Here is a 13,508-nt window from a genome sequence, read left to right on the forward strand (position 1 = left end):
CCCCGCAAAAATGATGTAAACGGTGTTTAAGGTGTTTTTCCGGGTTTTCCGCGGCTCTTCCACCAAAGGTAAGGCGGATGGGCAGGAGAACCCCCACAAAAATCCATCCCCACAATTGTCTCTGATGGAGCACGGTAAGTTTAGCTGCGGATAGGCAGGGTCATTTCTGTGTCTCTCAGCATCCACCAAGAAGTAGCGATGTTGCCACCTTGTTTTGCAGTGTTTCCTATTTTTGGTCGCAGGCACCTTGGCAGATGAACAAGCCTCTGTCCATTTAGCTGGTGTGATTGACCATTACTTTATTACTTGAACACTGGTTCCCACTTTTATCTTTAACCATGCATAAATCCTACTAGAAATTATATGTCAGTATTTCACATAATCTTATCCCTTGAGTGGGTAAATTGCCTTGTTTAATTTGAAGGTTTATTCAGGGTATTACATCCTTCACTCTAACTTCCACAAACTTATTCAAGGACTGATTACTATTTTTACTGAGCTATTGAAGTTTCAGGTTAAGATGCGTATGGTTATAGACCCCGAGAAGGCTAAGCAGCTGAAACAATAGCACTAACTTGCATTTATGTAGTGCCTTTAATCTAAAAATATCCAACGATGCTTTGCAGAAGAGGGGGAAATTAAACAAATAAAATAAATAAGAGTGTGCTGAGTGACATAACCATAAATTTGGTTGAAAAGATAGGCATAGACAAGGCTTCTAAAAGTGAAGAGATCAATGGAGAGTTGGAAATATTTAGAGAGGGAATCCCAGAGAGTAGAGTTGAGACAGCTGAAGACACTGCCACCAATGTTGGGATGAATGGAGGGAAAGATGCAAAAGAACCAGAGTTAGATGGCCCAAGGCTTCAAGAGGGGGAAAAAGGCTGCAGAGGTAGGATGAGGCGAGATGGAGCTCAGACAACAATAAAGATTTTAAATTCAGCACATTGGCGCACAGAGAATCAACATAGGTCAGCAAGGACAGGAGTATGGGGTGAGCAGGACTGAGAGCACAACAGGATGCAGCTGAAATCAGAACAAATTCACGGCATATAACAATTTCTTCTCATCTCCCATCTAGTTCTTTTGCCAATTATCTTAAATCTGTGTCATAAAATCTGAAAATGCTTGAAATATTCAACATCTTTGGAGGGAGAAACAGTTAATGTTTCTGGTTAACCAACTCTCCTGCCAGTGGAAACAGTTGGTCCTTATTTACTATTATCATAACCTTTCATAATTTTGAACACCTCTATTAAATCTCCCCTTAATCTTCCCTGCTCTAAGAAACAATCCCAGTTTATCTAGTCTCTCCACATAACTGACGTCCCTCATCCCTGGTATCATTTTAGTAAATCTCCTTTGCACACTCTCCAAGGCCTTGACATCCTTCCTAAAATGTGGTGTCCAGGATTGGACACAATACTACAGCTGAAGCCTAACCAGTGATTTATAAAGGTTTAGCATAAATTCCTTCTTTTTGTACTCTATTCCTCTATTAATAAGGCCAAGGATTCCATATACTTTATTAACAGCTTCACTTGTTCAGCCACCTTCAAAGATTAGTGTATCTTTTAGACTTGTCCCTTAGTCCAGTCATATTGGGCCACAATATTGAAGTTACACCAAGTTCACAGGCATCAATTGCACGGTGTTGTGCTTCGGCTCTTCTTGTGGGATTCTAATGGAATCTGGAATAGAGCAGGAAGCCTCATGTAGTGCCATTTATTCCGTTCTCTGTACATGGGCAAAGATATCATGTTGCTCGGCAAGAAAGGAACATTTATGGAAATCTGTACTTTCTTTGTCTATCTCAGATGAAATTGATTCATATTTGTTCTGCCATTTCCAATTATCTTGCATGAGGATGGAGCAGTTTATGCTGGTCCCAGTGTTCTCGGTTGACCCATAAATCCACTCTGGGCCTGGAATAATTGAGGTTGGAATTCCAAATGCGCTGGATTTATTTCCTTTACCTCCAATCTCATTGCAAGGGATGAGAAGGAATGTCTTGCCTTAAATATTGCCACAGCTGCACTCATCCCTTCCTCTCCCATTACTATTTGTGCATTTTCCTTTGATTTTTATTCACCCACAGGTGCAATGTCCATTTATCTACTCCAAATATTTGTTCCTTTTGAGGGATGATCCTTCAGAGCACTTCAACAAGAACAACTTGTATTTATATAGCGCCATCAACATAATAAAACACTCCAAGGCACTTCATAGGAGTGTTACAAGACAAACGTTTGACACCGAACCGCGTAAGGAGAAATTAGGGCAGATGATCAAAAGCTTGGTCAAAAAGGTAGGTTTTAAGGAAAGACAGGTAGAGTGGTGGAGAGGTTTAGGGAGGGAATGCTAGAGCTTAGGGCCTAGGCAGCTGAAGGCATGGCCACCAATGGTTGAGCGATTATAATCAGGTATGCTCAAGAGGGCAGAATTAGAGGAGCGCAGATATCTCAGGGGGTTTGTGGGGCTGGAAGAGATTACACTTAAAATGATGCCTTAGATGATTCCTTGTGTAAATCCACAATCTGCTTTTTTGGTCCAAACCACACTTGCCAATCTGCCTCTGAAAAAACAAACCATTGTGCAAGTTTCCTAAAGCACCACTAGACAGTCATATACTGGGCATGTACTTACAAATCTGTCAATTATCTTGAATGCCTGGAGCTCCAGAAAATAAGTTTATATGACATACAGCACAAGCAAGTGAGACAGTGCCAGAGTGAGGCAGACGGCAGAAGGGTCTGTCTCCTTTTCATGACGCCAGAACCTGGAAGGCAATCTACTGCGGTGGGGGGGGGGTACATAAATGCAATTCAAAACTGGAAAACACCAATTGCACAGTACACTATGTTGTGTAGATAAACATTTGGGTCAGATTTTCCTATGTTTCACCTGGGCATAAATAATCACCTGGGCGAAGCATGGAAGCATGTAGGGGAAAATTGGGAAAGGAGTACTTACTATACAACAAAGACCACCCAATTTTCCATGAATTTAATTTAGTGTGTAGAAAATGAGGAGGGCTCCATTACAAGTGTACAATCCTCCCTGCCTGATTTTGTTCTTTGTGCTCAGGTCAGGTGATTATTTACGCCCACGATCAACAAAGTAAAATCTGTCACCGTGTGTGGGATCTATTCAGTGTTACCAATACTTTTAGATGAAATGCAAACAATATTTCTTCCAAGATAGGAGGATGATAATACAACAATAGCGTTATGGAGCACTAACTTCAATAATGTCTCGTGTACATAGATAAGAGTTTAATGAGGCAATAAATTAAAGCAGCTCTCAAGCCAAATAGGCTTTTTCAAACTTAAAAAAAAAATCCGTACCTACCTCCTTATTGCAAGTCTCAGAATCTGCAGCTTTTTTTTTCCAGGAATGGTCAGAATAAAAATGAGCATTTTCATCATATGCCAAGTTTAACACACATCAAGCCATTAATTAGCAACCATATATTCCTCATTTTGGACTGCATCTAAGCCAAGTTTTTTTAAACTGCAAGGATGATAACTGAAGTGTGTTCTATGTATTAAATACAGGTTTCTATAGTGGAAACACAAACCAGTGGTTTAAATTGGTGGACTAACCTGTTCCACCATATTTATCTGCCATGTTGATGTCGATGTCTGATTTTACTCTTAGCATGGTTCGGAGGACATCATCACTGCCCTTTCCTGCAGCCCACATAAATGCAGTGCGCCCTTCCAAATCTGGGTCATCTGTCACTGATGGATGATTCAAGAATACTTCAACCGTCTCCTACGCAAAAAGAATCTGAAGTCATTCCACACAAACTGAATTCAATATTTTATAAACTACCTTTCAGCAATCTGTCACAACCACCGCTCCCATTTTCTCAGAGAGCAGCTGCTGGTAATGATTCTGCTATTGTCATTATCAATTCCTCTAGACCCACCTTTTGTTTCTTTTCTTGTCCCCTTACCAGCCCCATTTGTCTTGCACCATCATCCCTTTTGTCATTTAATCTCTCCTGCCTTCTATGCTATCACCTCCCTTTTGTTCTTTCCTCCCCTCCCAACTTTCCCTGCCGCTGTACTTGCTTAAAAACTGTTACATCTCCAACTTTTTCCAGTTCTGATGAATGTTCATCAACCTGAAACATTAACTCTGTGTCTCTCTCTACAGATGCTGCCTGACCTGCCGAGTATTTCCAGCATTTTCAGGTTTCCAGAATCCACAGTATCTTGTTTTTGTTTCAGCAATCTGCATCACATAGTACTTATCTACCTATTTGATTCCAATCGCAGAAAAATTTGAATATTTTCTAAATATTTTATAGGAGTTTAATAATAAATCGAGGATGTCAAACACATGTAATGACAAAAAGCCATTCAGCAAACTAAGCTAATTTCTTCCACAAAACATATAAAATCTGCTTTATCATGGACTCTCTACAACTGATTGCCCAGGGAAAGATTCTGCAATCCTTCTGGCCGTTCCCCAAAAATAAAGAAAAACCAAGAATATCTATCTAATCTTACATTCTACACCAATTACCTTTCTTGCCAAGACATGCAAATGATGTCAAAAGCAAAATACTGCGGATACTGGAATCTGAAATAATAACAGAAAATGCTGGAAATCTCAGCATGTCAGGCAGCATTGATGGAGAGAAACAGAGTTAATGTTTCAGGTCGATGACCCTTCGTCAGAAACGTTAACTCTGTTTCTCTCCACAAATGCTGCCTGACACGCTGAGATTTCCAGCATTTCATGCAAATTATTTATTTGATAAGCAAAAATAAATGTGTTCAATTTACATACAATGGGCTCAAATTTGCCCAAGCCGGTTTTTTGCCGTATTGCTAGAGTTACGCCCATTTTTCGAGGCCAGAAATGTGCTGGAAATAATTTGCCAAAGCTTCCCCGATCTATAATTCGAATTTGGCGCCACACACGTGTCCAGTCGCCTCGGGTGCCTGCTTTCTGCGCCAAAAAATAATGCCACACCTTCTACGCATGCGCGGGAAAAAAAAATTATGTTTCTGACGTAGTTGCAATGGATGTGCATGTGTAGTACAGCTCCGAGTTGGCAATCGGCCATTTTTAAAGAGCCAGTTGTGTGTGATAAGGAGTGCTGTTTGAGAGCATTGGAAAAATCGGAGCTGCAGCACTACAAGATGCAACGTGGTGCAAGTACCAAGAATTTCTTACAGGAAGAAGTGGAGGCACTAGTTACTGTGATTGAGAACAGGTGGCAGGAGCTGGATACGAGCAGAGGTCACATAAAAATTCCACCCAAAGAAATGAAGAAAAGCTGGAACCAAGTTGCAGAAGATTACTGCACAATGGTGACCACCACGAGATCTGGAGGCCAGTATAAAAAGTGGCAGGACATTGGTCAAGTAGTTAGTGTAAGTAACATTTTCATTTATTCAATGCAATTGCAATTGTAAATGTGACCAGCTGTGTATGTCCCACCCAGCAGAAAGACACACTCTCTAAAAAAAATTATGTTTTCATCTTTGCAGAGGAAAGTGGCACACAGCAAATGAGAAAGAACCCGAACAGGAGGAGGCCCAGCAAATCTGCACCCACTGACAGCCTTGGAAGAGAGGGTCGCTGCTTTAATGGGTCCTGCCTGGAGAAAAGCAATCAGTATTGCACAAGCTGGGCCCACATGCGAGGGAGAGGGCAAGTCCTGCAAATTCCACAGTCTGGCTTTGCTAAATGTTAACTACTGCACGGGCTGGCCATGCTTCTGTTCCTGGGGATGGCTCCATCAGCTATGCTTCGGTTGATTCAATGTGCTATCATTCATCGTGGTCCTTCAAACCAACCTGCTGCCTGGCCTGCCCCACCTTCCAAGGTTGCAGGTCCCAGTGGTGAGGTGCAGCGAAGCATACCCAGGGCCCTAATGTCCGAGGTTGCGGGTCCCAGTGGTCGTGGGGTGCAACGAGGCACACCCAGGGCCCCACCATCCCAGGCTGCGGGTCCCAGTGGTGGGGTGTGAGCCACACCGGTGGGGAGGAGGGGAAGGAAGCTCGACCATGCTCTCCTGAGGTGCAGGATCTAACAGATGTGGTTCAGATAATGTCACTGAGTGTAGAGAGCACTGACCTTACCCAATCACTCCTGGACGCCATCAGTGGGGTGAGTGATGAGGTAACGGGTCTGTCAGGAGAAGTAACAGCAATGACACGAGAAATGTGAACAACATCTGGGACCATCAGTGAGGGAATAGTGACCATGAGGGAGGGAATGTCAGAGGTAGCTGTCAGTGACCATCAGGGAGGGGTCAGAGATAGTGCAAATACTGTCACTGACCATGAGGGAGGGAATGTTGCAGGTCGTTGAGACTGTCAGGGCGCATGAGGGACGGCATGTTGGAGTTAGCTGCGGCAATAAGGGAACACACTCAGACTCCGCGCCCATTGACAGGATCAACTGCCACTCCTACCCCCACACCAGCCTCTGAAGAGTCCAAAGCCGGGCCCTCTAACTTGCCGCCTGGGCCCTCCAACTTGCCGCCTGCCGCCGAAGCCCCCCCGCCCCCCCCACCAAACAGGTGCGCAGTACCCGAGATGTTAGAAAGAATAAGCTTGATACCAAGCCCATAAACACTGTGCCACCGCCTGCGGGTAGGGGTGGAGGAGTGTACAAGACCAAGTGCAGCGGGCCTTCTTAGAATAAGGTGGAGGAGAGATGGGTGGGTGCAGCCTTTCTTTGCTGCTGCTGTTGTCATTCTTATTATTGTTGTAACTGCTGTAAATGTTCTCAAATTAAAAGTTTTTTGTAAGTTATGTAAATTTACAAGTTGAAAAGTTTGTAAGTGATCTTAAAGTTTTTAATTGATCTTAAAGAGTGATCTTAAAGTAAAGTTTGATACAACAATTTTATTAAAGTACAAAAAGAACTGTTTGTTAAACTTTTGAATAAAATATATTTTACATTAAAACTGAATCATTTCCGTTATTTGTCCCATTCTTAACACACCTTTTGAAGTAAACAAGAATAATTTCCATCATTTGTTCCATTAACACAACACAACATTACAGAACAGCTCCAAACAGTAAACAAGGTCCATGTGAAATAGTTGTCGCTGAGCCCTCAGGCAGCAGTAAAGCGTTCACGGATGAGCTGCTGGCACAAGGCTCGAGTAATCGTTAAAGGGGCACGATGGCCCGCCCTTCTCCGCCGTCATGCTCCGGCCTCAGGCACTTGCATGGCTTCCTCGTCGTCCTCCTCCTGCTCGTCATCTGCATCTTCCACATCATTATCATCAGCCACTCTCACCACAGATGGGTCTTCCACTACGATCTGCTGCTGCCTCATGATGGTTAAGTTATGCAACATGTAGCACACAACAGTGAACTGACTGACAATCTCAGGGGAGTACATCAAGTAGCCTCCGGAATGGTCCAAGCATCGGAAATGCTGTTTCAAGGTGCCAATGGTCCTCTCTGTGATGCTGCACGTCGCAATGTGCGACATGTTGTATTCACGGTTAGCTTCCGTCCAGGTTACGCGTAGGGGCGTCATGAGCCAGGTGGCAAGATTGTACCCTGTCTCCAGTAGCCAGCTCTGCCCTTCTGGCTGCTGCTGAAACATGGCAGATATTAAGGTTGTCGCATAGTATGAACGCATTATGGGTGCTCCCAGGCTATCTTGCATCGACTGACATGATACGACGCATGTCGTCACACACGAGCTGTATATTAATGGAGTGGAAGCCTTTTCTGTTCCTGTACATCTCAGAATCCTCCAAAAGTGCTCTCAAGGCGGTGTGGGTACAATCAATGCAGCCCTGTACCTTTGGGAAATCCATAATCCTGGAGAAGCTCACAGCCCTGTCATGCATTGCTTGGGCGGTCATGAGGAACTTTATGAAGTCATTTCTCCGTGCATACAGTGCAGTCGTCACCTGGCGAATGCAGACATGTGTTGCATGTTGAGAGATGGTGCACACATCCCCAGTTGTAGCTTGAAATGAGTCGGAGGCATAGAATGAAAGTGCAGCTGTACACTTCACTTCAACTGACAAAGCAGTCCTCCTGATGCTTCTAGGTTGCAGGTCAGCTTTGACCAACTCACAGATCTCAGTTACAACTTCTTTGTGGAAACGCAGCCTTCTGACACAGTCTGCATCACTCAGGTGCAGGTACGAACGCCTGCCTCGATATACCCTAGGTGGGTAAGGCCTCCTGCCCAGCACCCTACGGGCTCTAATGTTCCTGATGCGATGACATCGAATCAATTGTCTCCTATGTAGCACCATGGTGCAGAAGACTCGCACAAGATATGGCATTGTCAGTATTGCCCCCATACTTAAATTTTACCTTTGAAAGAAGCTCAAAACGGCAGGATAGCAGGCAGAACAGGTTCACAGTTCTCTCTCCCAAAGGTCTGTATGGATGGACCACACCCAAGGTCTTGTGACTTCTCCTCTGCCCCCTCCCCTCTTAACTAATTGCAGTCGTGACTTCTCCCCTTCTCTCTCTCTCACCAACCCCCTCCTCCCACCTTACGCATTGCAGTCTTCCAATCGGTACCTCGCTCACTAGGCTCAGTTTGCAGAAGCCTTCCGATCGGCACCTGTGTCCGGGTGCAAGGCCGATTCTGTCGGCCAAAGCTACAACCCTCCAGCCCTGCTTCAAGACGTTCGGTGGTGGCATGTGAGTGAGTAAAAAAGAGAAAACTTCTGAAATCCAACAAACTTCCATTTACTAAGTTGACAGGTAAAAAAAAGTTGAACTTTATTATTGATTTTTACAGTGTTCTTGACTCCCTCCAAAATCTTCGATTTAAAAACAATGGTGTCTTTCAGCGCCGATTTCTCAATGTGTGCTGGATTTCTTAAGTGCCCAGAAGGAGTGGCCAGTTAAGCCGGCCTAGGAGTAAAATTTTTTAGCAAAACTGCAAAAAATTATAAAAACCTGCGTTCAAGTGTTTCTGGATTCGTGATGTCAGAAAGACGATCCAAAGTCCAGAAAAACGTGGAATCCGGAACGGCCTCGGTCCCAAGGGTTCCGGATTCTGGTCGCTGCACCTGTATTAGTACTGGCTTGTTCAATCTCAGGAGTGCCAATCGACTACTTGCTTTGTCTGCATTTTTGATTTTGTGGGTTTGTGTGTTGTGTTAACATTCTTATGTTTATCATTGGTAAGTTCTCTTTAGGTCTTCTAAACTATTCTTTGCTTGCACCTATAAAAAATACATATGCTATGGGTACAATTTCTTTTGAATGTTGAGACCACACACCATTTTTAATATGTAATAGATTATAACATTGATTTGGAAGGATACACTTGAGGGTTACCCTGTATTATAATAAACTAGTAAACTGTGATCATCGTAAAGGGATATTTTGTCCTGCTAATCTCCTTGACTTTTGTGAAGCCATAATATCCCAGATGTACTGTTGAAAAGCCTCACGATTGGTGCATCTAGACTTTCAAAAAGCTTTGACAAAGTTCCACAAAAAAGCCTGCTTTAATTAATGGTAATTAAAGATAAAATCTGGGCGTGAGTGAGAAGTTGGCGAAAGAGTAGGAAAAAGAAAGTATTAGTGACATATAGACAGAGGAAAAGAGTGAGTGGAATTTCTCAAGTATCAATGACGGGATCTGAACTGTTTCTAAATTATAATGGGCCATAATTTGCTGTCAAAATAACTGAGACTCATGGCACTTGCCATTATTTATGCGCAAATGGTATAACTTCAGGGGAGTGTCAGACATGTGGTGAAACTGAAATATTCAAAAGTTGCTGTCCGACTTGCGCCGCTCCGCTATCAGCTTCGCCTAAAACAGCATCTGGCTCACCACTGAAATGCAGTGAATGGCACAAAGTGGCTTTATTTCCCTGGTAGATACAAACTAAATTCTCCACAGAAAGTTAAGTCTTGTCTATTTCAGTCTAAGTACTCTTTTAATGATATGATAAGTGTTCATTACTGCCAGTCAACCACTCTGGCATTGAAAATTAACTATTACAAGCGTGGAGTCTTATTCCTTCAGCTTTTAATTGCCGCTGGAGATTTAAAAAATTTAAAATTTAACTTTAAAAAAAAAACTTTTCCTCTGCCTCTTTTTTATCTCTCTCTTAATCCAATCTTTCTTTCTATCTTTTTGGGGGAATTTTAACGTAAAAGAGCGGGTGTGTTTGGAGCATGGTGGTAGTTACGTTGTAAAAAAAAATGGAATTCCAGACCTGATCCCATCCACTTCCAGTTTTAACGGAGGCAGGAAAAGGCTGGGGTGGGGGAGTGCAACCCACCCGTTCCCAAGGGGTGGGATGTCAATTTAAATATTATAATGAGGCTACACCTCTTTTTTAACCTACATTTGTTTTTAACTGCAAGTGGACGGGTTCCCAGCCCGCGATTACCCTCACACACTCCCCTTTGCTCTCCTGGCCCCAGCCCCCCCACGATCTCTCCTTCCCTCGTTGTGGTCTAATGCCACAGGCATACCCGCCCGGAGCCAGCCAGCCTCTCAATCTGGCCGGATGCGGGCGGAAAATCGAGGCTTTGCATGCAAGTCAGGCCCGGTCATTAAAGTTGGCAGGGCCTGTGGGAAACCTGTTCTCCCAGGTTTCCTGACCACCTGAGAGTCCCCCTCCCGCACCCCCAACTTGCCTTCTTCCTTAAAATCCAGCCCTTTATTTCTTTTTCTGTACCTGATTTGGCATTAAATTCACTCACACTAATTTAAACTTCGTTCTCAGTCCTTGCGCTGTTAATTTCACAATCCTTTAATCTGATTGGTTAAGGAGATATTCAGTTATGTGCCCTGTTCATTCAGATCCCAGATGCCCAGTTTCCATTGTTTTATCAGCTCACACTTTCAGCAACTTGCCACACAAAAAATTTACAAACCTAAACCTGCAAAGGCGAGTCTAACTAATGGCAGATACCGTTGGATGTCCTGCCACAGTAAATTATATCACATTACAGCCTAGATTCAGAAACCCAGTAGTTAAGATTTGCAGGCAAGCCCAAACTTGAGGGGAAGGGGGAATAGAAGTTGGTGTTGAATCTCAAAAAGGCAGACAAAGACCTACAAAACAAGTTAGATAAATTCTGTGTGGGCCAACTACTGACACGAGATTTATTATGGATAAGTATTGTGCACTGAAGAAAAAAATGGGCCAAATACATACTCCATGAATTATGCAAGACTGTATAATAGGACATGTAAAAATGGACAAGAGGAAGTGACAGAGAGTATAAGGTAGAAATAGGAAACCCACCCTCTATCTCTAAGGCCAGAACCTTGCTGGCGCTCAAAGGGCGGGTCCACTGTCAAGAGGATTGTCAGCGGGGCGGTATCCCGCTCTGAATCCAGCTCCTTGTTAATTTGCCAAGTGCCGGCTCTGCCTGCGGTTTGCAGACCTGGCACTAAGTGACGGGTCAGGCAATTGAAATATTTAAGGAGCTGCTTAAAAGGTATTTAAGCAGCATTTTACCTAACGATTTTTCCAAGTTTCCTTACGAGGTTTCCGGCGCTTGGGGATCATGTCTGGTAAGTTTTGAATGACTCTACATTGCTGTGAATAGTTGACAGCTGCAAAACTGGTATAAAAGCTACCATTTCACAGCTGTTCAATTTCCAATCTTGGAGCCTTCAGGACTTGGAATACACTTTTCAGCTTTATGCAGGTATGAAGTGTTTGGAGTGAACTCTCTATCCAGTGTCACCTCCTTGGACCAACCTCTCACCATTGACAGATCGTTTCTGTCATCTCAACGTCATCTGCCATCTATTCCATCAGCATCGGTGCCCATGAAAAGAATCTCACCTTGGTCCTCAGAATCCCACAACGATCAGCCCCAACACCACTAGGCACACCAGCACGACCAACAACACCAACCTTCTCCGCAATTACCTAATGCTGCATAGGACGCAGGGCATCAGCACCCGACCACATTGCTGCCCGGAACACCTGGGATTCCACAGATGCTGCCTGACCTGCTGAGATTTCCTGCATTTTCTGTTTTTATGGCCAGATTTTCTTCACTCGATGCTGTACACTCTGGCTTTCACATGATGCGCCAGGTTGGTACCACCCCACACCAGCACCATAAAGCATCCCTGCAATGCCCAAGCCATTATTTTCACACTCATTACCATGTCTCACCATTCACTGCAACTCACTAAGCAACTTCCAAAGGTGCACACAAATCTGCCCAAGAAGGCAAAGTGCTAAAAATAAAATGTCAATGTTTGACAACACATTAGCAGAACCTCTACATGAACATTGGCTAAAAGACCCAAGTGCCTACCCTTGTGTGTTGTTAGTTGGTATGACTGGACAAAGATGAGGGTGAGTGTGAGGAGCGGCTAGTGAGATGGGGATGTGCTAATGTAGATAGAGACAGAGGGATGGGTGGAGATGTAAGGTAAATTGGTGTTAGTAAGGATTTGCAGGAGTAGGGTAGGGAAGACAGAGTGATGGGGATGTGATGAGTGACACAGCAGAATGAGGTTGAGTGCGGCTTTGCAGTAGCATTTCGTGATTCACTGAGATTATTGAAAGGTTTGCGCCACTGCAGTCAGGTCCTCCCTCCTGTACAATGTGCAAGCAGGCTGCATTGGTGTCCTGGAGAGGTCTTTTCCGCCCATTGGAAGAGAAGAGGACCTCCCTGCGTGTTGTGACGTTCAAGGCCGGAAATGAATATAGTCCATCTTTCGGCTGTCTGTGAAGTTGTATCAGATAATCTGTTTCTCTTCAAAGCACTTGTCCAATTTTGCCTTGAGGATATTATAGCCAAAAACCAAAGGGTCTTTGATTCCAGTATTAAATGCTGGGATCTGGCTGTTGAGTGACCTCTGGAACTGACCTCGGCAAAGTTGATGGGGTCAGCAGGAGATCACCTAATTTAAATATGAGAAACAAATAATACTTAATGAAAAATTTTATCTGGTCCTGCACAAAATACTAATACTGTACAATTCAAAATTGCAGAAAATATCTTTTTCTTTGAACTTTTCCTGTAACAGTACTTACACCAAAATTGCTCTGAGCAGCATAATGCAGTGGTGTGGCTCCTTGGCTGTCTGATGGAATAGTACCAGACTTGTTCCTTTCCAGTAGAAGGTGTCCTATTTGGGCATGACCTAAATGAAGGTATAAAATCTATGATTAAATCACAGAGACATGAAAATGACAATGCACAATCAGCAAGCCAGGCAGTCAACCAGCAATGTGAAAATTCTCAGATTTCAGAGTTACTGGAGAAGGGGATTACATCATTAATTTACATGTATTTAAAGCAAAGACTTCTGGCTATGTTGCAAATCAAATGATTTGGATAAATAATGTCTGTATGAACATACAACAAAAGTCATGTTGTAGTTCAAGGGTTCAATGTGCATAGTATAAAATTCAAACTTTATTACAATATACACGATATATATTTTTTATAAAGGTAATTTGCTCAGCAAAAAGTACTTCTAAGGCAACAGGTCAAAATAGGGTGGTTATACAAGCACCTGAGTAATGTACTTGTAAAGATTTTCAAATA

At 43.4% G+C, this 13,508-nt stretch overlaps 1 protein-coding gene across 4 annotated transcripts in view; it reads right to left on the reverse strand.

Moving 5' to 3' along the window:
• invs (inversin) overlaps positions 1 to 13,508 on the reverse strand; it is a 367,882-nt gene that overhangs the window by 241,790 nt on the left and 112,584 nt on the right. For all 4 annotated transcript variants that reach the window (XM_070881116.1, XM_070881115.1, XM_070881118.1 and 1 more), the window contains exons 5-6: positions 12,992 to 13,101; positions 3,606 to 3,777 (exon numbers count right to left, since the gene is read on the reverse strand). In XM_070881116.1, the coding sequence (XP_070737217.1) occupies positions 3,606 to 3,777; positions 12,992 to 13,101 (282 nt within the window). The remainder of the gene's footprint in view (positions 1 to 3,605; positions 3,778 to 12,991; positions 13,102 to 13,508) is intronic.

This window comes from Pristiophorus japonicus, chromosome 5 (assembly GCF_044704955.1).
Source record: "Pristiophorus japonicus isolate sPriJap1 chromosome 5, sPriJap1.hap1, whole genome shotgun sequence".
NCBI lineage: Eukaryota > Metazoa > Chordata > Chondrichthyes > Pristiophoridae > Pristiophorus > Pristiophorus japonicus.